This window comes from Oncorhynchus keta, chromosome 29 (genome assembly GCF_023373465.1).
Source record: "Oncorhynchus keta strain PuntledgeMale-10-30-2019 chromosome 29, Oket_V2, whole genome shotgun sequence".
Taxonomy (NCBI): domain Eukaryota; kingdom Metazoa; phylum Chordata; class Actinopteri; order Salmoniformes; family Salmonidae; genus Oncorhynchus; species Oncorhynchus keta.
Genome location: NC_068449.1, coordinates 14982923 through 15008225, shown reverse-complemented (window position 1 = coordinate 15008225; position 25303 = coordinate 14982923). Strand labels below are relative to the sequence as shown.

General features: G+C 46.3%; 2 protein-coding genes across 3 annotated transcripts in view; one reads left to right on the top strand and one right to left on the bottom strand.

The window, feature by feature from the left end:
- LOC118372811 (transcription regulator protein BACH2-like) overlaps positions 1–4700 on the top strand; it is a 68053-nt gene extending 63353 nt beyond the window's left edge. Inside the window, exons 4-6 of one of the 2 annotated variants that reach the window (XM_052486091.1) lie at positions 1144–1350; positions 1992–2036; positions 2156–2413. In XM_052486091.1, coding sequence (XP_052342051.1) covers positions 1144–1350; positions 1992–2036; positions 2156–2275 — 372 coding nt within the window. In that variant the 3' untranslated portion in view covers positions 2276–2413. Of the gene's footprint in view, positions 1–1143; positions 1351–1991 lie in introns of both variants that reach the window. The other variant, XM_052486090.1, reaches the window with a different exon arrangement.
- A 91-nt stretch (positions 4701–4791) lies between these two features.
- LOC118372818 (gap junction alpha-10 protein-like) lies at positions 4792–19652 on the bottom strand. Its single transcript, XM_035758833.2, has 4 exons — positions 19506–19652; positions 16177–16339; positions 5618–7171; positions 4792–5348 (listed from the first exon to the last, which is right to left on the bottom strand). The coding sequence occupies exons 3-4, from the start codon at positions 7127–7129 to the stop codon at positions 5310–5312; spliced, it is 1551 nt and encodes a 516-aa protein (XP_035614726.1). The 5' UTR covers positions 7130–7171; positions 16177–16339; positions 19506–19652; the 3' UTR covers positions 4792–5309.
- Between the last annotated feature and the right edge of the window lie 5651 nt (positions 19653–25303).

The window sequence follows — 25303 nt, the reverse complement described above, 5'->3', positions numbered from 1 at the left end:
TTTAGTTCATAATGAGGGTTAATGCTTTCCCGATTTTTCTCTCTCAAGTCAGAAAAGGAGCTGAAATGTGTGTGTGCGTGTGTGTTTGTATGTCTCCATATGCTCATAGCAGTTCACAGCGCTGACACTTGGTTCAGACAGAACAGACAGGTGTCCCTGTACCCTCCACCATCTGGCACCCTCCCCCAGTTTAGACCCTCCTAACTGGGACAGTGAGCTAGCCAAGCCCCCTGCCTGGAGACAGGGCCAGAACCTGGCCCATATAATACGCACGCACACACACACACACGCACGCACGCACGCACGCACGCACGCACGCACGCACGCACGCACACACACACACACACACACACACACACACACACACACACACACACACACACACACACACACACACACACACACGCACACACACACACACCAGTTGACACAGATGAGGCCATCATGTCAGTGCTGGCCCACTCACAAAGCAGAGTAATGAACTGATTGGAGGGATGTAGAGTTAAAAAGAGAAGCCAGAACAATAGAGAGAGAGAGAAGAGAGGGAGAGAGAGACACACAGAGAGACAGAGAAGGCCCCCCAAGATCACAGCTGAAACAGAGCACTCCCTCAGTCCCCTGCCTCTACCCAACTCTCTGTGAGACACATGGCAGAAAGTCACACAGCATATACTCACCCATTATTAAACACTGAATGATAGCACTTTAAAATGGGAACATCATGCAGACGATGAGGAGTTCCTTATGACATAAACGGAGAACTTTATTGTATCTCAAACATCAATTTCAGAACATCAGTCAATCTGTATTTTTTACAATAGTTTCTGTCAATTGTAAATAAATTAATAATTTTGTCCCACAGTAATTGTCTATTACACTGTAAGCAATTGATTTCAAATAAGTAGAGTACCATGCACAGGGTATGACCATAGGTAGAATAACAGTGCCACCTAGTGGGCAGGGTGGGTACAACTGTGTGAGCTGGATGCTATCTGGGGGAGTTGAGTAATGAGAGCAGAGGACAAATGTCCATTGCTTGCTGTATCATGGACAGAAAGTTGTTTTTGTATTGTATTGTATTGTATTGTACACCAGGTAGAAACTACTGTATATCCCTAATGCATTACTCTGTGTTTTGTTAAGGTCAAACTTCCCTTCCCGGTGGATCAGATCACCAATCTTCCGCGTAATGACTTCCAGATCATGATAAAGATGCACAAACTGACCTCAGAGCAGCTGGAGTTCATCCACGACATCCGGCGGCGCAGTAAGAACCGCATCGCCGCCCAGCGCTGCCGCAAGAGAAAGCTGGACTGCATCCAGAACCTGGAGGTGGAGATACACAGACTGGTACATACACTGTTTTAATGGTCCTGTGTGGCTCAGTTGGTAGCATGGAGTTTGCAATACCAGGGTTGTGGGTTCAACTCCTACGGGGGACTAATATGAAAATGCATGCACTCACTACTTACTGTATGTCGCTCTAGATAAGTCTGCTAAATTACTAAAATGTAAATGTTAAGACTCAGGTCTACTTATTATACAATGAACAGTTAAATCTCTACTGTTAGCATTTGTAGTACTGTCAGTTTTTTTTTAAATAAGGTTTTATTTGTGTTTCCTTATGCATGTGGCTGTCTGTGTTTGTGGTTATGTACTGTGTACATATGGATTCTCTAGGTGTGTATTCAATGTTTGTAAGCTGTGTGTGTATTCAATGTGTGTAAGCTGTGTGTGCATTCAATATGTGTAAGCTGTATGTGTATTCAATGTGTGTAAGCTATGTGTGTATTCAATGTGTGTACGGTGTGTATATTCAATGTCAATGTCTGTAAGCTACTGTATGTGTATATTCAATGTGTGTATTTAATGTGTGTAAGCTGTGTGTGTATTCAATGTGTGTAAGCTATGTATGTATTCAATGTGTGTAAGGTGTGTGTGTATTCTCAGTGTACCCATAACAGTCATGACCTGCATGTGTGTCCTTGCAGGTGCATGACAAGGACAAGCTGCTGAGTGAGAGAAACCAGCTGAAGGTGTGTATGGGTGAGCTATGGCAGAACCTCTCCTACCTGTCCCAGGCTGTGTCCCAGGAGGTGTGCAAGGAGGTACAGGGGAACCACGAGAAGACCCACGCTCTGCTCCCTACACACAGGTCCAGAGATCCTACTGCCACCACCAACAGCATCTCCATCACGGCCAGCATCGACCTCACCTCCAACCCAGGCTCCCCCACCTCAGAGGGCAGCCATGTCAAGTCCCCCTGCCCCTCTGAAAGCCCCATGGAGAGAGCCGTTGGCGCTGGGCAGGGGCGGCAGGGCAGTGGCGAGATAGATGTGTCTGACCTAGGGCAGGAGGACCCTGAGTCTTCCCTGGAGCCTGGAGCGTCTACGGGTGTGTGTAGCCCCACTGTTTCGGTGGATTTCTCTCAGGAGATGACTGAGAAATGTACAACAGGAGAACAGCCCAGACAGGACTGTAATCTAGCTAGCAACGGAAAATGAATAGCTAGTAACAGGGTGTGTTTTTGTTATTATGACACACATCTCTACCTTGATTTGTATACATTTTGAAGTACATTTGTTCTCTGTGTTTTTTAAAGGATGACACTACAGTTGTCTTATCAGCAATACTTTTAAACAGGTATTTTGAACTCCATACAACATTGCTCTGGCAGCTCTCTTTCTCTCTCTATTTCTGTCTCTCCCTCCCTCCCTCTCTCCCATCATGGGAGTATAAACTCAGGAATTCCTCTGAATGTTTAATAATGTTCAATAATGTCTCTGTAAAAAGCTATTCATTTCAAATTGTACACCTGAAGAGTTCTTCTATACAGCTGAGAGTAGAATGAACTCTCATATGCAACGTTTTCTTCAGTTCTAATTTCTCACTTTCTTTTTCCTGCATTGTTTATGTACATTCCTCTTTTGCCTCTAACACACAGTAGCATCTATGGTGAAAGAAAGAAAGGAATCAACATACTGTAGCTAAAGTGGGAAATAGAAGAAAAACTAAATCGTATTGCACCGTTCAGCACCTTCAAGAGGTAATCTAATTGACACTAACAATGCATTTACACTAGCAAATGCTTTGACATTGGCACTTAGAAATGAAAAACTCCCAAGTCAAGTACTTACTTAAATGATATTCAACAAATATAAATGTGTCAAAGACTAACATTCTTATCTAAACCATATTGCTATTTTAGGGGTAGAAATGTACTGTCCTACATGTGGTGAAAATGTAATATTTTGTTCTGAGGTTATTTCCCATTACATTTAGTGTAAATCAGATGTATTAAAGAATTGGGGTGGAAGTGGAAGTCACCACATATTCCTGGTTTGATAATCCTTAAATATAAGAGTGCAATTTATCCTCTAAACTTGTCCAGTATTCCTAATGGTGTATTATCAAGTGAAATGTTGAATACTAATTCAAAGAGATGCTTAGATAGTTGTTGGTCCATGATAATGCCAAATGATTCCATTGTGGAAGATCGTTCTGTAGCATGTGTCATGGGTAGATTAGTGGTTTCTTTGTTTTCTCTAGGAACTTTCCAATGTCACATTCTGGGAATTTCAATTGATATCTTTTAGTTTTTCTCAAAGTATAAAGTACCAATGACAGAGCTCCACAGAATGTACTGTTACTCTGAGTACACTGAATATACCGATCACCCCATTTTGATATTTTTGAATTTGATAAATAAATATAAACATGTTCAGTTATTTATTTTGACAATGTTTCTGTGGGGATGATTTGTTGGCACAAAATGTAGGCCTGTAAATTTCCTAACATTGATTCTTGTGATTTTTAATGGTTGTTGTTTTTACTGACAATTTGGATGAAAGACAAGTCTTTTGTGTTTTATGATTCACAATGTCCTTATTTAGTACAAATTAAGCAAAACGTTTAAAGAGGTAAGTGTTTACAAAAGTCTGTGTAACATGTTTGTGTTTTTTAAGGATTTTTCCATGACAAGAGACTTTGCATCATTGGATTGATAAGTTTGGGTTTTTAACTGTTTTTAAAATGGAACACTAGGGTTCACACAAGATTTTAAACGTATGTTTGACAAATGCAGCTCCAAGTCTTGCCTTAGAGGTTTCAAAGGCCAAACTCATGTGAAAGGGTAGGGAAGGTGTCAATTTAAAACCATACTGTGGAAAAATAACGTTCTGTCCGTACCATGAAAGAAATGACTGATTTCAGTACAACCACAATGTTTACTTGTTGGGGGAAAAACGTAATCGCAAAATCTCTTAATGTGCATTAACAATGTTTTTTTTCCACAGTGCAGGTTTGATTGAATCCCAGCCTGAGTGTATGCAGAGGTTATGCCTCATGAACATTATGGACTCTTACACTTATCTACCTGCAATTCTGCATACCTCTCATTTTGGGTCAAGGACTGTACAGTTAGAATACGTTGTGTGTGGTTTTGTTTCTATGGTTATTATTGTATTTGTAGATTTTTGGTGAGATATTTTTTATGTGTAATTTGAGTAAACTGCAAGACAGATATCAGCTGTTTCACTTTTCCCTTTTTAGCTTATAATGTTCAAATTGCCTGAGTTCGTCATATTGTAAATATTATGTAACTGTTGTTTTTGTTAATTTGACATGCAAATGTTTTGGAAGAAAACTTTTTGTCAAGATGCAATTTCTGTTTATGGATTAAAACAAATAGCATGCGCCAATTCTTTGTGTATTTTTTACTGTAAAATGATGATATATCTAAAAAATAACCCATCAAAGACGATGACAAAAAGTGATTTTCAGTTTTAGTAAATAAGCATTTAATGTCATGAATTAAGATTGTATATCAAACAACTACACACTCATAATAATCTATTGTTGAATGTTTAACTTAAAAAAGTTCAAACTAAATAATAGGTTTATAAAATTGAATGCTCTATATAAGCATATAAAAGTTTTTCCAGGGACAAGATGACATTTTCCATGGTTTGCATACTCACCAACATTCATTTATCACAACAATTTTAAGTGCTCACACTTCACACGTTCCTCTTGATGTGCACAATCATTTTCCCTTTTCTGCCACAATCAACCACATACAATGTCACTCATTTGGAGATTGTAGGCATTTTAATGAAGTGCTTTGAATTTAAAATACACTGGGGAAACAGCACTGCCTGTGACCACATGTGACTTGGCATGGGTTGGTGGCTGTTTTTGGCCCAATTTAATCTGGAGAGCCAATCAATGATAGGCGCAGTGCTATTTATCTCCTGTGTGTTGTTTCACTCGTAGGCAACTCCTGGGTCTATTTTTGCTCTCGTCCCTCTTCACTTTTTCATGATAGAGGAGATGTCCAAGAATACACTCTGAAAGAGAGAGAACATGTGGGATTGAGAGAGGCTAGATAACACATTGACACTTGTCATCATGACTTTCTATCTGCAAGATTTCAAAAATATGTATGCAGTCTCTAAAAAGGTATCTATTGCAGCTTTACTGGGCAAATTTAGACAAAATATTCACAACGTTAGCATTCCCTGTCTCCCTTCTTCTCTCTTTCACTGTTTCTCCTAGTTACAGTGGTGAAATCTTCCCCCACCAGGTCAGATGCTGCCTGTCTCTTGGCTCTACTTGCCATTGACATTCTCCTTCCAGGGGGTGGCATCATTGGCATGTCCACCATGTCGCCCAGCTCGGAATCTGAGCTCCGTGGAGAGTTGCTACTGTAATCACTGATGGTGGACATGCTCTCAGAGGGCATACGAGATTTGAAGCTTTGCTTCCTTCCTGGGTTGGGGAAGATGAAGTCGCTGCCCATGGAGTCCCTCCTCTCCTCCTCCAGGTCTGTGTCCCTCAGAGCCAAGCTGGGTCTGTGTGTTGTCATGATGCTGGGTCTGTGCGTTGCCATAGACACTACTTCCATGTGGCTGGGCTGGTAGTGGTCTTGGGGGTGTAAGTTGGGGTCCTCATGGATCGACTGGCCCTGCAGGTTCCTGGGCCCACTATCCCCATTCAAGACAGCTCCTCTATTGGCTCGAGGGAGCTGGTCCACCATGACGTTGGTTTGTTTCTCTGGGGCTCCATGGAGGTGCAGGGTCTGGATCATCCCCTGGCTGGGCTCACATTGTTGAAGCTGCTGCTGGTGCTGCTGGTATTGCTGATGAGGCTGGAGGCCAGTGCAGTTGGCAAGATAATGGCCTGGAGCCATGCTGTTGTGCCTGGGCACCTCATGGTTAGGTATGTAGTGGGGAGGTGGGTCCGTTGGGTCCAGGTCCTTCTCAGGAATTACTTTGAAGATGGTCTGAGTCAGCGGCCCGTTGTGAGGAGACAGGTTCCTCATCACACACAGATGCTGTATCGTCGCATTCTTCCTCAGCTTGTAAATCAAATTGTCATTGTCTGCTGGGTACTTGTCTCCCTTCAGAGTCTGTTTGATTTTCCTGATGCCCAGGTGGGAAATCTCCATTAGGTTCAGGAAGAGAGACACCCCGGCTATGACGATCATGAACACCATGAACACTGTTTTCTCCGTGGGTCTGGACACATAACAGTCCACACTGTTGGGGCAAGGCATTCTCTCGCATTTATACAAAGGCTCCAGTCCAATGCCATACAGGATATACTGGCCCATGATGAAGCCCACCTCCACCACGGAGCGTGTTAGGATATGGATGACGTACGTCCGCAGCAGGGACCCTCTCAGTGGAGCCTTCTTCACCTTCCTCTGCTCCTCCAGCCTCTTCAACTCCTTCTCAATGCGCTTGTGCTCCTCCACCAGCGCCTCCATCTCCCCCAGCTCTGCCTTCAGCTGGACCTTCCGCCGGTGCCTCTCCTTCTCCAGGGCGCGCAGGCGGTAGAGCGCGTGGCCCATGTAGACGAGGGAAGGTGAGGACACGAAGATGACCTGCAGGACCCAAAATCGGATGAGGGAGATGGGGAAGGCCTGGTCGTAACAGACGGTCTTGCAGCCCGGCTGGTCCGTGTTGCAGATGAATTCGCTCTGCTCATCGTTCCACACGTCCTCAGCCGCCACTCCCAGCACCAGCATGCGGAAGATGAGGAGGATGGTGAGCCAGATCTTTCCTACGATGGTGGAGTGGACATGTACTTCCTCCAAGATGCTGCCCAGCAGGTTCCAGTCCCCCATGGTCTCACAGCTCACTGGTCTCTACTGCAACATGTCCTCACACTGGAGAGAGAGAGACCAGAGGGATTTATTATGCATTTATTTTCTGTTAACAGTTAGTTTATAACTACAATTGAAAACATACAATGTTTATAGTCATCATGCAATGGATGGCGGGCAGTGGAAGGATAGGGCAGTGGAAGGATAGGGCAGTGGAAGGATAGGGCAGTGGAAGGATAGGGCAGTGGAAGGATAGGGCAGTGGAAGGATAGGGCAGTGGAAGGATAGGGCAGTGGAAGGATAGGGCAGTGGAAGGATAGGGCAGTGGAAGGATAGGGCAGTGGAAGGATAGTGCAGTGGAAGGATAGGGCAGTGGAAGGATAGGGCAGTGGAAGGATAGTGCAGTGGAAGGATAGGGCAGTGGAAGGATAGGGCAGTGGAAGGATAGGGCAGTGGAAGGATAGGGCAGTGGAAGGATAGGGCAGTGGAAGGATAGGGCAGTGGAAGGATAGGGCAGTGGAAGGATAGGGCAGTGGAAGGATAGGGCAGTGGAAGGTCAGCACAGTGGAAGGATAGGGCAGTGGAAGGATAGGGCAGTGGAAGGATAGGGCAGTGGAAGGATAGGGCAGTGGAAGGATAGGGCAGTGGAAGGTCAGCACAGTGGAATGATAGGGCAGTGGAAGGATAGGGCAGTGGAAGGTCAGCACAGTGGAAGGTCAGCACAGTGGAAGGATAGGGCAGTGGAAGGTCAGCACAGTGGAAGGATAGGGCAGTGGAAGGATAGGGCAGTGGAAGGTGGGGGGTCAGTGGAATGTCAGGGTAGTGGAAGGTCAGGGCTTGGAAGATGGGGGCAGTGTAAGGTCATGGCAGTGTAAGGTAGGGGGCAGTGGAAGGTCAGGGCAGTGGAAAGTTAGCCGTTGAAGTTCAGGCAATGGAAGTTCGGGGCAGTGGAAGATGGGGGCAGTGGAAGGTAAGGACAGTGCAAGGTGGGGCAGTGGAAAGTGGGGGGCAGTGGAAGATCAGGGCAGTGGAAGGATAGGGCAGTGGAATGTCAGCAATGGAAGGTCGTGGAAGTGGAAGTTCGGGGCAGTGGAATGTCAGGGCAGTGAAAGGTGGGGGCAGTGGAAGGTAAGGACAGTCGAAGTTGGGCAGTGGAATGTCAGCCATGGAAGGTTGGGGCAGTGGAATGTCAGGGTATTGGAATGTTGGGGCAGTGGATGTTCGGGGCAGTGGAAGCTCAGGGAAGTGGAAGGTCAGGGCAGTGGACAGTTGGGGCAGTGGAAAGTCAGGGCAGTGGAAGGTGGGGGCAGTGGAAGGTCAAGGTAGTGGAAGGTCAAGGCAGTGGAAGGTCAAGGCAGTGGAAGATGGGGGCAGTGGAAGGTGGGGGCAGTGGAAGATCAGGACAGTGGAAGTTGAGGACAGTGGAAGATCAGGACAGTGGAAGGTGGGGGCAGTGGAAGTTGAGGGCAGTGGAAGGTGAGGGCAGTGGAAGATCCGGGCAGTGGAAGGTGAGGGCAGTGGAAGCTCAGGGCAGTGGAAAGTCAGGGCAGTTCAAGGCCAGGGCAGTGGAAGGTATGGGTAGTGGACGGTGGGGCTTTGGGAGGTGGGGGCAGTGGAAAGTCAGGGCAGTGGAAGGTCAAGGCAGTGGAAGTTGAGGACAGTGGAATATGGGGGCAGTGGAAGATGGGGGCAGTGGAAGTTGAGGACAGTCGAAGATCAGGACAGTGGAAGTTGAGGACAGTGGAAGATCAGGGCAGTGGAAGGTGGGGGCAGTGGAAGGTCAGGGCAGTGGAAGGTCAAGGCAGTGGATGATCAAGGCAGTGGACGATCAGGGCAGTGGAAGATCAGGGCAGTGGAAGTTGGGGCAGTGGAAGGTGGGGTAGTGGAAGATCAGGACAGTGGAAGGTGGGGGCAGTGGAAGTTGAGGACAGTGGAAGATCAGGGCAGTGGAAGTTGAGGACAGTGGAAGATCAGGGCAGTGGAAGGTGGGGGCAGTGGAAGGTGGGGGCAGTGGAAGGTCAAGGCAGTGGAAGGTCAGGGCAGTGGAAGGTCAGGGCAGTGGAAGTTCAGGGCAGTGGAAGGTGGGGAAAGTGGAAAATCAGAGCAGTGGAAGGTGGGGGAAGTTCAAGGCCAGGGCAGTGGAAGGTGGGGGCAGTGGAAGGTCAGGGCAGTGGAAGATGGGAGCAGTTGAAGTTAGGGACAGTGGAAGGTCAAGGCAGTGGAAGGTGGGGGCAGTGGAAGGTCAGGGCAGCGGAAGGTGGGGGCAGTGGAAGGTCAAGGCCGTGGAAGGTCGGGGCAGCAGAAGGTGAGGACAGTGGAAGGTCAAGGCAGTGGAAGTTGGGGGCAGTGGAAGGTGAGGACAGTGGAAAATCAGGGCAGTGGAAGGTGGGGGCAGTGGAAGATCAGGGCAGTGGAAGGTCAGGGAAGTGGAAAATCAAGACAGTGGAAAGTGGTGGCAGTGGAAGTTGAGGACAGTGGAAGGTGGGGGCAGTGGAAGGTCAGGGCAGCGGAAGGTGGGGGCAGTGGAATATCATGGCAGTGGAAGGTCAGGGAAGTGGAAAATCATGACAGTGGAAAGTGGTGGCAGTGGAAGTTGAGGACAGTGGAAGGACAGGGAAGTGGAAGGTCGGGGCAGTGGAAGATCAGAGTAGTGGAAGTTGGGGGCAGTGAAAGGTCAGGGTAGTGGAAGGTGGAGGCAGTGAAAGGTCAGGGTAGTGGAAGGTCGGGCAGTGGAAGGTCAGAGCAGGGGAAGGTGGGGGCAGTGAAAGGTGGGGGCAGTGAAAGGTGGGGGCAGTGAAAGGTCAGGGTAGTGAAAGGTCAGGGTAGTGGAAGGTCAGGGTAGTGGAAGGTCAGGGAAGTGGAAGGTGGGGGCAGTGGAAGGTCAGATCAGTGGAAGGTCAGGGCAGTGGAAGGTGAGGGCAGTGGAAGGTCGGGGCAGGGAAAGGTCAGGCAGTGGAAGGTGGGGGCAGTGAAAGGTGGGGGCAGTGAAAGGTCAGGGTCGTGGAAGGTCAGGGAAGTGGAAGGTGGGGGCAGTGAAAGGTCAGGGTAGTGGAGGTGGGGGCAGTGAAAGGTCATGGTAGTGGAAGGTGGGGGCAGTGAAAAGTCAGGGTAGTGGAAGGTGAGGGCAGTGAAAGGTCAGGGTAGTGGAAGGTGAGGGCAGTGAAAGGTCAAGGTAGTGGAAAGTGAGGGCAGTGAAAGGTCAGGGTAGTGGAATGTCAGGGTGGAATGTTGGGGCAGTGGATGTTGGGGCAGTGGAAGCTCAGGGAAGTGGAAGGTCAGGGCAGTGGACGGTGGGGGCAGTGGAAAGTCAGGGCAGTGGAAGGTGGGGGCAGTGGAAGGTCAAGGTAGTGGAAGGTCAAGGCAGTGGAAGTTGAGGACAGTGGAAGATGGGGGCAGTGGAAGGTGGGGGCAGTGGAAGATCAGGACAGTGGAAGTTGAGGACAGTGGAAGATCAGGACAGTGGAAGGTGGGGGCAGTGGAAGTTGAGGGCAGTGGAAGTTGAGGGCAGTGGAAGGTGAGGGCAGTGGAAGATCCGGGCAGTGGAAGGTGAGGGCAGTGGAAAATCGGGGCAGTGGACGGTGGGGGCAGTTCAAGGCCAGGGCAGTGGAAGGTATGGGTAGTGGACGGTGGGGCTTTGGGAGGTGGGGGCAGTGGAAAGTCAGGGCAGTGGAAGGTCAAGGCAGTGGAAGTTGAGGACAGTGGAAGATGGGGGCAGTGGAAGGTGGGGGCAGTGGAAGGAGGACAGTCGAAGATCAGGACAGTGGAAGTTGAGGACAGTGGAAGATCAGGGCAGTGGAAGATCAGGGCAGTGGAAGGTGGGGGCAGTGTGGAAAGGTCAAGGCAGTGGATGATCAAGGCAGTGGACGATCAGGGCAGTGGAAGATCAGGGCAGTGGAAGTTGGGGCAGTGGAAGGTGGGGTAGTGGAAGATCAGGACAGTGGAAGGTGGGGGCAGTGGAAGGAGGACAGTGGAAGATCAGGGCAGTGGAAGTTGAGGACAGTGGAAGATCAGGGCAGTGGAAGGTGGGGGCAGTGGAAGATCAGGGCAGTGGAAGGTCAAGGCAGTGGAAGGTCAGGGCAGTGGAAGGTCAGGGCAGTGGAAGTTCAGGGCAGTGGAAGGTGGGGAAAGTGGAAAATCAGAGCAGTGGAAGGTGGGGGAAGTTCAAGGCCAGGGCAGTGGAAGGTGGGGGCAGGGAAGGTCAGGGCAGGAAGGTGGGGGCAGTGGAAGGTCAAGGCCGTGGAAGGTCGGGGCAGCAGAAGGTGAGGACAGTGGAAGGTCAAGGCAGTGGAAGTTGGGGGCAGTGGAAGGTGAGGACAGTGGAAAATCAGGGCAGTGGAAGGTGGGGGCAGTGGAAGATCAGGGCAGTGGAAGGTCAGGGAAGTGGAAAATCACGTCAGTGGAAGGTAGGGTCAGTGGAAGGTCAGAGCAGTGGAAGGTCAGGGAAGTGGAATATCAAGACAGTGGAAAGTGGTGGCAGTGGAAGTTGAGGACAGTGGAAGGTGGGGGCAGTGGAAGGTCAGGGCAGCGGAAGGTGGGGGCAGTGGAATATCATGGCAGTGGAAGGTCAGGGAAGTGGAAAATCATGACAGTGGAAAGTGGTGGCAGTGGAAGTTGAGGACAGTGGAAGGTCAGATCAGTGGAAGGTCAGGGCAGTGGAAGGTAAGGGCAGTGGAAGGTCAGGGCAGTGGAAGGTCAGGGCAGTGGAAGGTGGGGAAAGTGGAAAATCAGAGCAGTGGAAGGTGGGGGAAGTTCAAGGCCAGGGCAGTGGAAGGTGGGGGCAGTGGAAGGTCAGGGCAGCGGAAGGTGGGGGCAGTGGAAGGTCAAGGCCGTGGAAGGTCGGGCAGCAGAAGGTGAGGACAGTGGAAGGTCAAGGCAGTGGAAGTTGGGGGCAGTGGAAGGTGAGGACAGTGGAAAATCAGGGCAGTGGAAGGTGGGGGCAGTGGAAGATCAGGGCAGTGGAAGGTCAGGGAAGTGGAAAATCACGTCAGTGGAAGGTAGGGTCAGTGGAAGGTCAGAGCAGTGGAAGGTCAGGGAAGTGGAATATCAAGACAGTGGAAAGTGGTGGCAGTGGAAGTTGAGGACAGTGGAAGGTGGGGGCAGTGGAAGGTCAGGGCAGCGGAAGGTGGGGGCAGTGGAATATCATGGCAGTGGAAGGTCAGGGAAGTGGAAAATCATGACAGTGGAAAGTGGTGGCAGTGGAAGTTGAGGACAGTGGAAGGACAGGGAAGTGGAAGGTCGGGGCAGTGGAAGATCAGAGTAGTGGAAGTTGGGGGCAGTGAAAGGTCAGGGTAGTGGAAGGTGGAGGCAGTGAAAGGTCAGGGTAGTGGAAGGTCGGGCAGTGGAAGGTCAGAGCAGTGGAAGGTGGGGGCAGTGAAAGGTGGGGGCAGTGAAAGGTCAGGGTAGTGGAAGGTCAGGGTAGTGGAAGGTCAGGGAAGTGGAAGGTGGGGGCAGTGGAAGGTCAGGGCAGTGGAAGGTCGGGGGGCAGTGGAAGGTCGGGGCAGGGAAAGGTCAGAGCAGTGGAAGGTGGGGGCAGTGGGGGCAAAAGGTGGGGGCAGTGAAAGGTGGGGGCAGTGAAAGGTCAGGGTAGTGGAGGTGGGGGCAGTGAAAGGTCATGGTAGTGGAAGGTGGGGGCAGTGAAAAGTCAGGGTAGTGGAAGGTGAGGGCAGTGAAAGGTCAGGGTAGTGGAAGGTGAGGGCAGTGAAAGGTCAGGGTAGTGGAAGGTGAGGGCAGTGAAAGGTCAAGGTAGTGGAAAGTGAGGGCAGTGAAAGGTCAGCGTAGTGGAAGGTCAGGGAAGTGGAAGGTGGGGGCAGTGAAAGGTCAGGGTAGTGGAGGTGGGGGCAGTGAAAGGTCAGGGTAGTGGAAGGTGGGGGCAGTGAAAGGTCAGGGTAGTGGAAGGTGGGGGCAGTGAAAGGTCAGGGTAGTGGAAGGTGGGGGCAGTGAAAGGTCAGGGTAGTGGAAGGTGGGGGCAGTGAAAGGTCAGGGTAGTGGAAGGTGGGGGCAGTGAAAGGTCAGGGTAGTGGAGGTGGGGGCAGGAAAGATCAGGGTAGTGGATTGGTGGGGGCAGGAAAGATCAGGGTAGTGGAAGGTGGGGGCAGTGAAAGATCAGGGTAGTGGAAAGTGAGGGCAGTGAAAGGTCAGGGTAGTGGAAGGTGGGTAGGGCAGTGAAAGGTCAGGGTAGTGGAAAGGTCAGGGTTGTGGAAGGGGGGCAGTGAAAGGTCAGGTAGTGGTCAGGGTAGTGGAAGGTGGGGGCAGTGAAAGGTCAGGGTAGTGGACGGTGGGGGCAGTGAAAGGTCAGGGTAGTGGACGGTTGGGGCAGTGAAAGGTCAGGGAAGGGGGGCAGTGAAAGGTTAGTGGGAAGGTGGGGGCAGTGAAAGGTCAGTGGAAGGTCAGGGAAGTGGAAGGTGGGTTAGTGTAATGTCAGGGAAGTGGAAGGTGGGGGCAGTGAAAGGTCAGGGTAGTGGAAGGTCAGGGGGAAAGGTCAGGGCAGTGAAAGGTCAGGGAATCAGGAAGTGGAAGTGGGGGGCAAAAGGTCAGGGTAGGGGCAGTGAAAGGTCAGGGTAGTGGAAGGTGGGGGCAGTGAAAGGTCAGGGTAGTGGAAGTGAAAGGTCAGGGTGGGGGCAGTGAAAGGTCAGGGTAGTGGAAGGTGGGGGCAGTGAAAGGTCAGGGTAGTGGAAGGTGGGGGCAGTGAAAGATCAGGGTAGTGGATTGTGGAAGATCAGGGTAGTGGGGCAGTCAGGGTAAAGTGTCAGGGTAGTGGAAGATGGGGGCAGTGAAAGGTCAGGGGTGGACAGTGAAAGGTCAGGGAAGTGGACGGTGGGGGCAGTGAAAGGTCAGGGTAGTGGAAGGTGGGGGCAGTGAAAGATCAGGGTAGTGGAAGGTGGGGGCAGTGAAAGATCAGGGTAGTGGAAAGTGAGGGTAGTGGTCAGGGTAGTGGAAGGTGGGGGCAGTGAAAGGTCAGGGTAGTGGACGGTTGGGGCAGTGAAAGGTCAGGGAAGTGGAAGGTGGGGGCAGTGAAAGGTCAGGGGTAGTGGAAGGTCAGGGAAGTGGAAGGTGGGGTTAGTGTAATGTCAGGGAAGTGGAAGGTGGGGGCAGTGAAAGGTCAGGGTAGTGGAAGGTCAGGGCAGTGAAAGGTCAGGGCAGTGAAAGGTCAGGGAAGTGAAAGGTCAGGAAGTGAAAGGTCATGGAAGTGGAAGGTCGGGGTAGTGGAAGGTCGAGGTAGTGGTAGGTCAGGGAAGTGGAAGGCCAGGGTAGTGGAAGGTCAGGGTAGTGGAAGGTCGGGGCAGTCAAAGGTCAGGGTAGTTGGCAGTTTTCTACATCGTACTGGCTGCCTACTTTTTTGTTTACAGAATCAGAATTTAACATATTTTATTTTGATAAGACAACTGCTTCAGAAATCAGCATCATGATGCAGCCAGTAAGAGCAGTATATATATAAATATATACAGTGGCAAGAAAAAGTATTTGAACCCTTTGGAATTACCTGGATTTCTGCATAAATTGGTATTCAAAGTTTTATCTGATCTTCATTTAAGTCACAACAACAGACAAACATAGTGTGCTTAAACTAATAACACAGAAATTATTGTATTTTTCTTGTCTATATTGAATACATTATTTAAACATTCACAGTGTAGGTTGGAAAAGGTATGTGAACCCCGAGGCTAATGACTTCTCCAAAAGATCATTGGAGTCAGGAGTCAGCTAACCTGGAGTCCAATCAATGAGACGAGATTGGAGATGTTGGTTAGAGCTGCCTTGCCCTACAAAAAACACTCACAAAATTTGAGTTTGCTATTCACAAGAAGAATTGCCTGATGTGAACCATGCCTCGAACAAAATAAATCTCAGAAGACCTACGATTAAGAATTGTTGACTTGCATAAAGCTGGAAAGGTTTACAAAAGCATCTCTAAAAGCTTTGATGTTCATCAGTCCACGGAAAGACAACTTGTCTATAAATGGAGAAAGTTAAGCACTGTTGCCTAGGAGTAGCCGTCCTGCAAAGATGTTCAATGAGGTTAAGAAGAATCCTAGAGTGTCAGCTAAAGACTTACAGAAATCTCTGGAACATGCAAATGTCTCTGTTGACGAGTCTACGATGCGTAAAACACTAAACAAGAATGGTGTTCATGGGAGGACACCACGGAAGAAGCCACTGCTGTCCAAAAAAACCATTGCTGCATATCTGAAGTTTGCAAAAGTGCACCTGGATGTTCCACAGCGCTACTGACAAAATATTATGTGGAGAGATGAAACTACAGTTGAGTTGTTTGGAAGGAACACACAACACTACGTGTGGAGAAAAAAAGGCACAGCACACCAACATCAAAACCTCATCCCAACTGTGAAGTATGGTGGAGGGAGCATCATGGTTTGGGGCTGCTTTGCTGCCTCAGGGCATAGACAGCTTGCTACCGTCAACAGAAAAATGAATTACCAAATTTATTAAGACATTTTGCAGGAGGATATTAGGCTATCTGTCCGCCAAGCTCAACAGAATCTGGGTGAATCAACAGGACAACGACCCAAAACACAGAAGTAAATCAACAACAGAATGGCTACAACAGAAGAAAATAAGTCTTCTGGAGTTCTGACCTCAACCTGATTGAGACGCTGTGGCATGACCTCAAGAGAGCAGTTCACACCAGACATCCAAAGAATATTGCTGAACTGAAACAGTTTTGTAAAGAAGAATGGTCCAAAATTACTCCTGACCGTTGGGCAGGTCTGATCCGCAACTACAGAAAATGTTTGGTTGAGGTTATTGCTGCAAAAGGAGGGTCAACCAGTTATTACATCCAAGGGTTCACAGACTTTTTCCACCCTGCACTGTGAATGTTTACACAGCGTGTTCAATAAAGACATGAAAACGCATCATTGTTTGTGTGTTATTAGTTTAAGCAGACTGTGTTTGTCTATTGTTGTGACTTAGATGAAGATCAGATCGAATTCTATGACTAATTTATGCAGAAATCCATGTTTTTCCAAAGGGTTCACATACTTTTTCTTGCCAATGTATATATATATATTTTTTTTTCAATTTCAAAGCAAAGAAAAACAAGCACTTACATATTAATGGTATGGGGTACTTTCTTTGCCTCTCGATGCGAATCATGTTTCCCAAATGGATTGGGACCCTATGGAGTTTGAGTCCTTTGCACCGGTCCCAAAAGCACATCTCTCTCTGTCAGTCAGTCCGGCACACAGAGTGACTGTTCTGTGTTTTCCTGTGCTGCAGTTGCACACAGGGTTCACAGGATGTGAGGATTGATCTGCCACCGATGGGAGGGACAATGCCCCATGGCACATCTTGCCAGGCAATTGTAAAGTGTTGCCTGCACCGCCATCCCCCTCCCCCGCCAGCTCCCACACCAACCAACAGTGCCAACCCAGCTAGTGCCCTCTAACCACAAACAATACCCCGTTCACTGGCAGAGATGATATATTTGTGAATAGTTTTTCTTTCCCACTTCGCCACTTTAGGTATAACAGCAACCCTCCTAATTAGGAGCTTCAGGTATTGCCATTTTGAGTCAAAGTTATGTAAGAGCAGCTATCCCTCATATCTGATTATGAGGGATGTATAATCTATCATAATCTAGAATAATCTTTAACGCCAGACACACTAGTTAAATTATTCATGTCTGGTTTCATATACTGAACAACAATATAAATGATACATGTAAAGTGTTGGTCCCATGTTTCATAAACTGGAATAAAAGATCCCAGAATTTTTTCAGACGCACAAAAAGCTTATTTCTCTCAATTTCTGTGCACAAATTTGTTTACATCCCTGTTAGTGAGCATTTATCCTTTGCCAAGATAACCCATCCACCTGACAGGTGTGGTATTTCAAGAAGCTGATTAAAAAGCATGATCATTACACAGGTGCACCTTGTTAGGGGGAAAATTAAATGCCACTCTAAAATGTGCAGTTTTGTCACACAACACAATGCCACAGATGTCTCATGGTTTGAGGGGGTGTGCAATTGGCATGCAGACTGCAGGAATGTCCTCCAGAGCTGTTGCCAAATAATTTAATGTAAATGGATCTACAATATACAGCCTCCAAAGTCATTTTAGAGAATTTGACCATGTGTACGGTGTTTGTGAGAGGTTTTCTGATGTCAACAATGTGAACAGAGCGCCCCATGGTAGCAGTGGGGTCATGGTATGGGCAGGCATAAGCTACAGACAACAAAATACAATTTTATCAATGTCAATTTGAATGCACAGAGATACTGCGACGACATCCTGAGGACCATTGTCGTGCCATTCATCCTCTGCCATCACCTCATGTTTCAGCATGATAATGCACTGCACCATGACGCAAGGACAAAATTCTGTACACGATTCCAGGAAGCTGAAAATGTCCCAGTTCTTCCATGGCCTGCATACTCACCAGACATGTCACCAATTGAGCATGTTTGGGATACTCTGAATCGACGTGTACGGCAGCGTGTTCCAGTTCCCGCCAATATCCTGCAACTTCGCACAGCCATTGAAGTGGAGTGGGACAACAGTCCACAGGCCACAATCAACAGCCTGATCAACTCTATGTGAAGGACGCTGCATGAGGCAAATGGTGGTCACACCAGATACGGAGTGTTTTCTGATCCACACCCATAACTTTTTTTTAAGGTATCTGTGACCAACAAATGCATCTCTGTATTCCCAGTCATGTGATATCCATAGATTAGGGCCTAATGAATGCATTTACATTGACTGATTTTCTGATAGGAACTGTAGCTCATGGAAATCTTTGAAATTGTTGCATGCTGCGTTTATACTTATTTTTCAGTCTCAGTTAGCTGCTTGGGGAGTTATTAGTTTTTGGAGTGTGTGTGTTCAACCCCCTTGATGGTTTGTATGTCGACAGAGAATACCATGGTGCAACATATTCTCAATCTATTCAATCCAACTCCTGAATACTTTTGTAGGCTTAGGTTATAGTATAATGAGTTAGTGGAATTTGTTCTGATTTGGTTGGTGTGATCTCTATATTGCTCTGCATTTCAAAGTATTGGTTTTGTGCCGTTGAGGTATTGTCTACCAAAAACAACACACCATGCAAACTGATTTGTATACAAATTTTGGGTTGCAGAGCAATATTTCTAAACTGGTTTTATCCACTGAAAATACACTACCGTTCAAAAGAAGGCCAGCCTCCCGGAGTCGCTCCTCACTTTTGACGTTGAGACTGGTGTTTTGCGGAGACTATTTAATGAAGCTGCCAGTTGAGGACTTGTAAGGCGTCTGTTTCTCAAACTAGACATTCTAATGTACTTGCTCAGTTGTGCACCGGGGCCTCCCACTCCTCTTTCTATTCTGTTTAGAGCCAGTTTGCGCTGTCCTGTGAATGGAGCAGTACACAGCGTTGTACGAGATCTTCAGTTTCTAGGAAATTTCTCGCATGGAATAGCCTTAATTTGTCAGAACAATAATATACTGATGAGTTTCAGAAGAAAGGTTTTTGTTTCTGGCCATTTTGAGCCTGTAATCAAACCCACAGATGCTGATGCTCCAGGTACTCAACTAATCTAAATAAGTCCAGTTTAATTGCTTCTTTAATCAGAACATGCTACCATAATTGCAAAAGGGTTTTCTAATGATCAATTAGCCTTTTAAAATGATAACTTGGATTAGCCTACACAATGTGCCATTGCAACACAGGAGTGATGGTTGCTCATAATGGGCCTCCTTGCACCTGTGTAGATATTCCATTCAAAATCAGCCATTTCCAGCTACAATAGTCATTTACAACAGTAACAATGTCTACACTGTATTTCTGATCAATTTGATGTAATTGTAATGGACACATTTTTTTGCTTTTCTTTCAAGAGCAAGGGCATTTCTAAGTGACCCCAAACTTTTGAATGGTATTGTAAATATATTTAACTCCCCTTCTATATTTTTGGGACTAATGGTGTTCTATACCACACAGCATAACCATGAAGACAAGCAGAGGATCACATACCCTTGTTCTGGAGTTGAACTGTGTAGTTCTGAATACCAAGCCATACCCATGCTAAGTAACAGTAGGCTACACAATAGTAGTTGAGTTGCTGCTAATGCTACTGCTGCTACTACTGCTGCTGCTGCTACTACAGCTGCTGCTACTGTTACTACTGCTGCTGCTACTACTGTTACTACTACTGCTGCTGCTACTACTGTTACTACTACTGCTGCTGCTACTACTGCTGCTGCTACTACTGTTACTACTACTGCTGCTACTACTGCTGCTGCTACTACAACTACTACTGCTGCTGCTGCTACTACTGCTACTCCTGCTGCTGCTGCTGCGGCTACTGCATAAAAAGACCAGCCAAGCCTCAAGGCTTTAATTAGCTTTCCATCGCACGCTGACAGAGTCAATGGTAGATTGATTTGGTTTTTACCTCGCAGAAGCTTCAACAGCAAATGCCAGATGTCACATCAGGGACCTTGCATTACATAACGGGTTTATCCAGTGCTTAACTAGCGATCCATAGTGGCTGAGCCTGGATCTGTTGTTGTCTATCTGTGTTGCCGATGCCCAGACCTGCACTCATGTTTTGATCTGATTAGCCTCTTCTCCGTGATTGGGGGGAGACTGATGGAACGACATGCGTTTAGACATTTGTTCTATTGTTCACTGTTAATGTTATTGACCCAACATAGATGTCAATATCGTGTGTTCATCATTAATTTTCAGATTGGTCAGAAAGTTATTAGACAAGGGTATTTGGCTATGGAGTTCATGATATGATTGTTGCAGTTCACGGGTACAGGTTGACCTTTAAACTTAAACAAGGTGATACATTTGGATGGTGACATTCAATATGTTACATCATACACTTACTTGCCTTAGAGAGGCAATCAGCAGTCGCTACATCAATTTTTGGACTTGTGATTGTGTAATATTGATTCTTGAAGAATATAACTTGTAAATTACTAATTTACTTAGTTTAACTATCGTACCCCATCAGAACCCAAAATATGAGCTTGTTTATCTCCAATGTTTCGTAAACAAAATAAACAAACACTGTATAGCCTCAAAACATGGTTAAAACTATCATTTTAATATCATGTATGGTCTGCCCTTACATCCGTAGCTGTCTATGAATTTGAGAGTGATTACATTTCTCCAGCCCCAACCCTCAGATGTTTTACCAAAACAGTGGTGGGGAGTGGCTCTGTTATTGTTTCAACTGTTGGTTGGCCCTTGAAGCAAAATTACATTGAAAATATGGATTCTATAAGTATTTTTCAGACGTTAACATCACATGCATTTGAGGTGCTGAATGAAAGGTAAAAATACGTATTTTCCGGACGTGGAAAATACATGTTTTCTGACATTGAAAATACGTATTTTTCGGTCATTGATTCTATGGCCAAATTTCAGCTACTATGTATTCTCAATGAGGTAAGCATTATATCACAATAATAATTGTCCACGCCTCTTAATAGGAAAGGAGTCAACTGGAGATTGCAACAAAATATGTATTATGTATTATTGCTCCCAACATGCACTTATGTTAGCTTTTCAAAAGCTTTAAAACTGGCAGCGACGATGTTCAACGTAGTCGAAACATTCAGAATAAACCAACAGACCACTTAAACTACAATAACATACTAAGTAGCAGTTATATATATTTTTTCAAGGTATGACTGTGATATGTTGTTGTTTATCTACCTTAGTTGAATGCACTGACTGTAAGTCACTCTACATAAGAGCTTCGGCTGAATGACCAAAATGTAAATGTGAAAAGCATGCTGGGTATTATTCGAATGAGCTCCGCTCCCAAACTAATTTGGTCGGTGCGGACCAGATACAAATCTGAACAAATCATAGAAATGTAGGCTATTTTACACAAGTTTGAAAATCACAGTACATTATGACACAGTTTAGTACAGTAGAGCACAGAGTACAGCAAAGTACAATATGGTACAGGACAGTAGAGTTTTATTCAGTAGAGTACAGTACGCTACAGTACAATACAGTAGAATTTAATTCAGTAGAGTACAGTACAGTATAGTTTAATTCAGTAGAGTACAGTTCAGTTTAGTTCAGTAAAGTAAATTAAGAGTAAAGTAGGGTACAATACAGCACACTATAATTTACTGTGCTGTAGTGGGCTCTACTGTATTGTACTGCACTGTGTACTGTAATGTACTGTACTCTGCTGCGCTCTACTGTGCTGCACTGTGCTGTACAAACTTGCGAAACAGAGATGTCTATGATTATAGACATCTATGTTTGGGCTAAATCAAGGCCAGTCCTGAACAGATGTCTGTGGACGTCTATGATTGATTCAGATTGTGTCTGGACCAGACCAAAACTCTACGTCCATGGATTCTGAAATCAAGGCCGGTCCGGACCACACACCAAAAAAAGACCCCAAAAAAGGAGGAGGACCCCAAAAAGTTGTCCAAAAGATATCGCCTGACATCAAATACTTAGTGGGAACACTCAGAAAGAACATTCACACGAACACTAGTTAGTGCCACTCAATATATTAAGCTAATTACCTCTTAAATCTCTGCCCCTACTAAGGTACTACAATAGACCTCTTTTATACTTACAATCTCCCTACTGCAACTTTTGTACTCACACATAGGATCTGGGCCATCCTAGTAGAATTGTGTATAATAGTGTTTGCTTAAAGGAAAACTCCACCCAAAAACTATCATTTGGCATTTGTTTCATTAGTCCATTGTTGATATAGTCACTAAATATTTTCCATGTCAGCAATCTTTTTTTTTAAGGTATATAACTTTCCGAATACAGAAATACAGCCGGGAAGATGCATTTTGCATCACATGATGCTGCCCTTTGTATCGTATGATATAGGTTCTGGGTCAAAGTCTTGATTAGGTGACCCCATACACTACAAAATGTTGTTACAAAACCCTCCACCACCATTTTGCTACCTTTAGGAATCATACATACACTAGCCCCTAATAGGGCTGACTATCTCTGACAGCGGCATTCCTAAAGGTCACGTGAGGATATTCTATGTTGTACCGTGGCGATCCGTCAATACTTGTAGAGAACACATGATGTACTGTAGGATCCCACAGAGTGGTTTATAAAACGTTAACGATACCCAGGGCCGTAGCAGCCCTCATTGAACCCTGTAATCAAAGACAGGATCAATAAAGAAAACACACAGGCAGGCAGCACTCACAGATAGACATGTACTCTACAGGAAAACATTAAAAAAGTAACAGCTTTCAGCAATTGACCTACACCTTAATTACCAATTGATTACTGGTTATTTTCTTACCCATACTTCCAGAAAACACAATTCAAAGAGAGAGAGAGAGAGCGAGAGACACAGAGAGACACAGAGAGAGGGACCACAGTGCATTCACTGCACATTAAATCATTACCGATATAGACAGATCATTATAGATCCATACCACATTGTACAGTACGATCTCATTTGCTGCTTACTGGCATGAGTGGCCTGTGCTCTGGCACGAGATAACAGCCTTTAGGCTTTAGGTGTTTGTCCGCTGGATGGCTGGGTGGCAGGTTGTACTCCCTGAATCAAGTAACTGTCACAACTCATGTTGTCAACCACAGTTGGCATCAAATCTCTGTGCTCCCATTGGTCCTGAGCAGTTTCAATTCCTCTTCCTGGCTGGTGATTCGCTGCAGGAGTTTGTTCCTATCCTGCTGTGCACTGACCTCCGACCGCATGACACTTGGCCCCCTGGGTCTTTCGTCTCGTACCAGCACTCCTACTGGCTGGAAACCATTGGGAACCTAGAAGAGAAGTGCATTTGATGGGCATGGTTTTTTCCTGTTCATTCTTCTACTTTTTATCTTCATCTAAATGAAGTTATATTATTTGATATGGGCAGTTTCTGTTGTTTTTTCATCTACTGTGTTCACATGGTACCCACATGGTATTTCAATTAAGTTCACCTGGTATGAGAGAACATGTACACATTACTATAACCCCAAAATTATTATTTTTTTTATTTATTTTATTTAACCTTTATTTAACCAGGTAGGTCAGTTGAGAACAAGTTCTCATTTACAAAGGCGACCTGGCCAAGATAGAGCAAAGCAGTACGACACAAACAACACAGAGTTACACATGGAATAAACAAACATACAATCAATAACACAACAGAAATGTTCATATACGGTGTATGCAAATGTAGTAAGATTAGGGAGGTAAATAGGCCATAGTGGCGAAAAATTTACAATTTAGTAATTAAAAACTGGAGTGATAGATGTGCAGAAGATTAAGAATGTGCAAGTAGAGATACTGGGGTGCAAAGGAGAAAAATAAAAAAAATAACAACATGGGGATTAGGTAGTTGGGTGGGCTATTTACAGATGGGCTATGTACAGGTGCAATGATCAGTAAGCTGCTCTGACAGCTGATGCTTAAAGTTAGTGAGGGAGATATGTCTCCAGCTTCAGTGATTTTTGCAATTCGTTCCAGTCATTGGCAGCAGAGAACTGGACGGAAAGGCGGCCAAAGGAGGAGTTGGCTTTGGGGGATGACCAGTGAAATATACCTGCTGGAGAGTGTTCTACGGGTGGGTGCTGCTATGGTGATCAGTTAGCTGAGATAAGGCGATACTTTACCTAGCATAGACTTATAGATGACCTGGAGCCAGTGGGTCTGGCGACGAATATGAAGCGAGGGCCAGCCAACGAGAGCATACAGGTCGCAGTGGTGGGTAGTATATGGGGCTTTGGTGACAAAACAGATGGCACTGTGATAGACTACATCCAATTTGCTGAGTAGAGTGTTGGAGGCTATTTTGTAAATGACATCGGTGAAGTCAAGGATCAGTAGGATAGTCAGTTTTACGAGAGTATGTTTGGCAGCATGAGTGAAGGATGCTTTGTTGCGAAATAGGAAGTAAATAGGAAGATTCTAGATTTAATTTTGGATTGGAGATGCTTAATGTGAGTCTGTAAGGAGAGTTTACAGTCTAGCCAGACACCTACAGTGAGGGGGGAAAGTATTTCATCCCCTGCTGATTTTGTACGTTTGCCCACTGAAAAGAAATGATCAATCTATCATTTTAATGGTAGGTTTATTTGAACAGTGAGAGACAGAATAACAACAAAAAAAATCCAGAACATGGGGGTGGAAACACTATGCTTTGGGGGTGTTTTTCTGCTAAGGGAACAGGACAACTTCACCGCATCAAAGGGACGATGGACGGGCCATGTACCGTCAAATCTTGGGTGAGAACATCCTTCCCTCAGCCAGGGCATTGAAAATGGGTCGTGGATGGGTATTCCAGCATAACAATGACCCAAACACACACGGCCAAGGCAACAAAGGAGTGGCTCAAGAAGAAGCACATTAAGGTGCTGGAGTGGCCTAGCCAGTCTCCAGACCTTTATCCCATAGAACATCTGTGAAGGGAGCTGAAGGTTCGATTTGCCAAATGTCAGCCTCAAAACCTTAATGACTTGGAGAAGATCTGCAAAGAGGAGTGGGACAAAATCCCTCCTGAGATGTGTGCAAACCTGGTGGCCAACTACAAGAAACGTCTGACCTCTGTGATTCCCAACAGGGGTTCTGCCACCAAGTACTAAGTCATGTTTTGCAGAGGGGTCAAATACTTAATTCCCCCATTAAAATGCAAATCAATTAATAACATTTTTGACATGCGTTTTTCTGGATTATTTTGTTGTTATTCTGTCTCTCACTGTTCAAATAAACCTACCATTAAAATTATAGACTGATCATTTCTTTGTCAGTGGGAAAATGTACAAAATCAGCGGGGGATCAAATAATTTTTTCACTCACTGTAGGTATTTATAGTTGTCCACATATTCTAAGTCAGAACCATCCAGACTAGTGATGCTAGACGGGTGGGCGGATGTGGGCAGCGATTGAGCATGCATTTAGTTTTGCTTGCATTTAGGAGCATTTGGAGGCTATGGAAGGAGTGTTGTATGTCATTGAAGCTCGTCTGAAGGGCATCTATCTGAGATTGTAGGACGGCTGGGGTGTTAAGCATATCCCAGCTTAGGTCACCTAACAGTACAAACTCTGAAGATAAATGGGGGGCAATTAATTCACATATGGTGTCCAGGGCACAGCTGAGGGGGGTCTATAACAAGCGGCAACAGTGAGAGACTTTCTGGAAAGGTGGATTTTTAAAAGTAGAAGCTCAAACTGTTTGGGCACTGACCTGGATAACATGACAGAACTTTGCAGGCTATCTC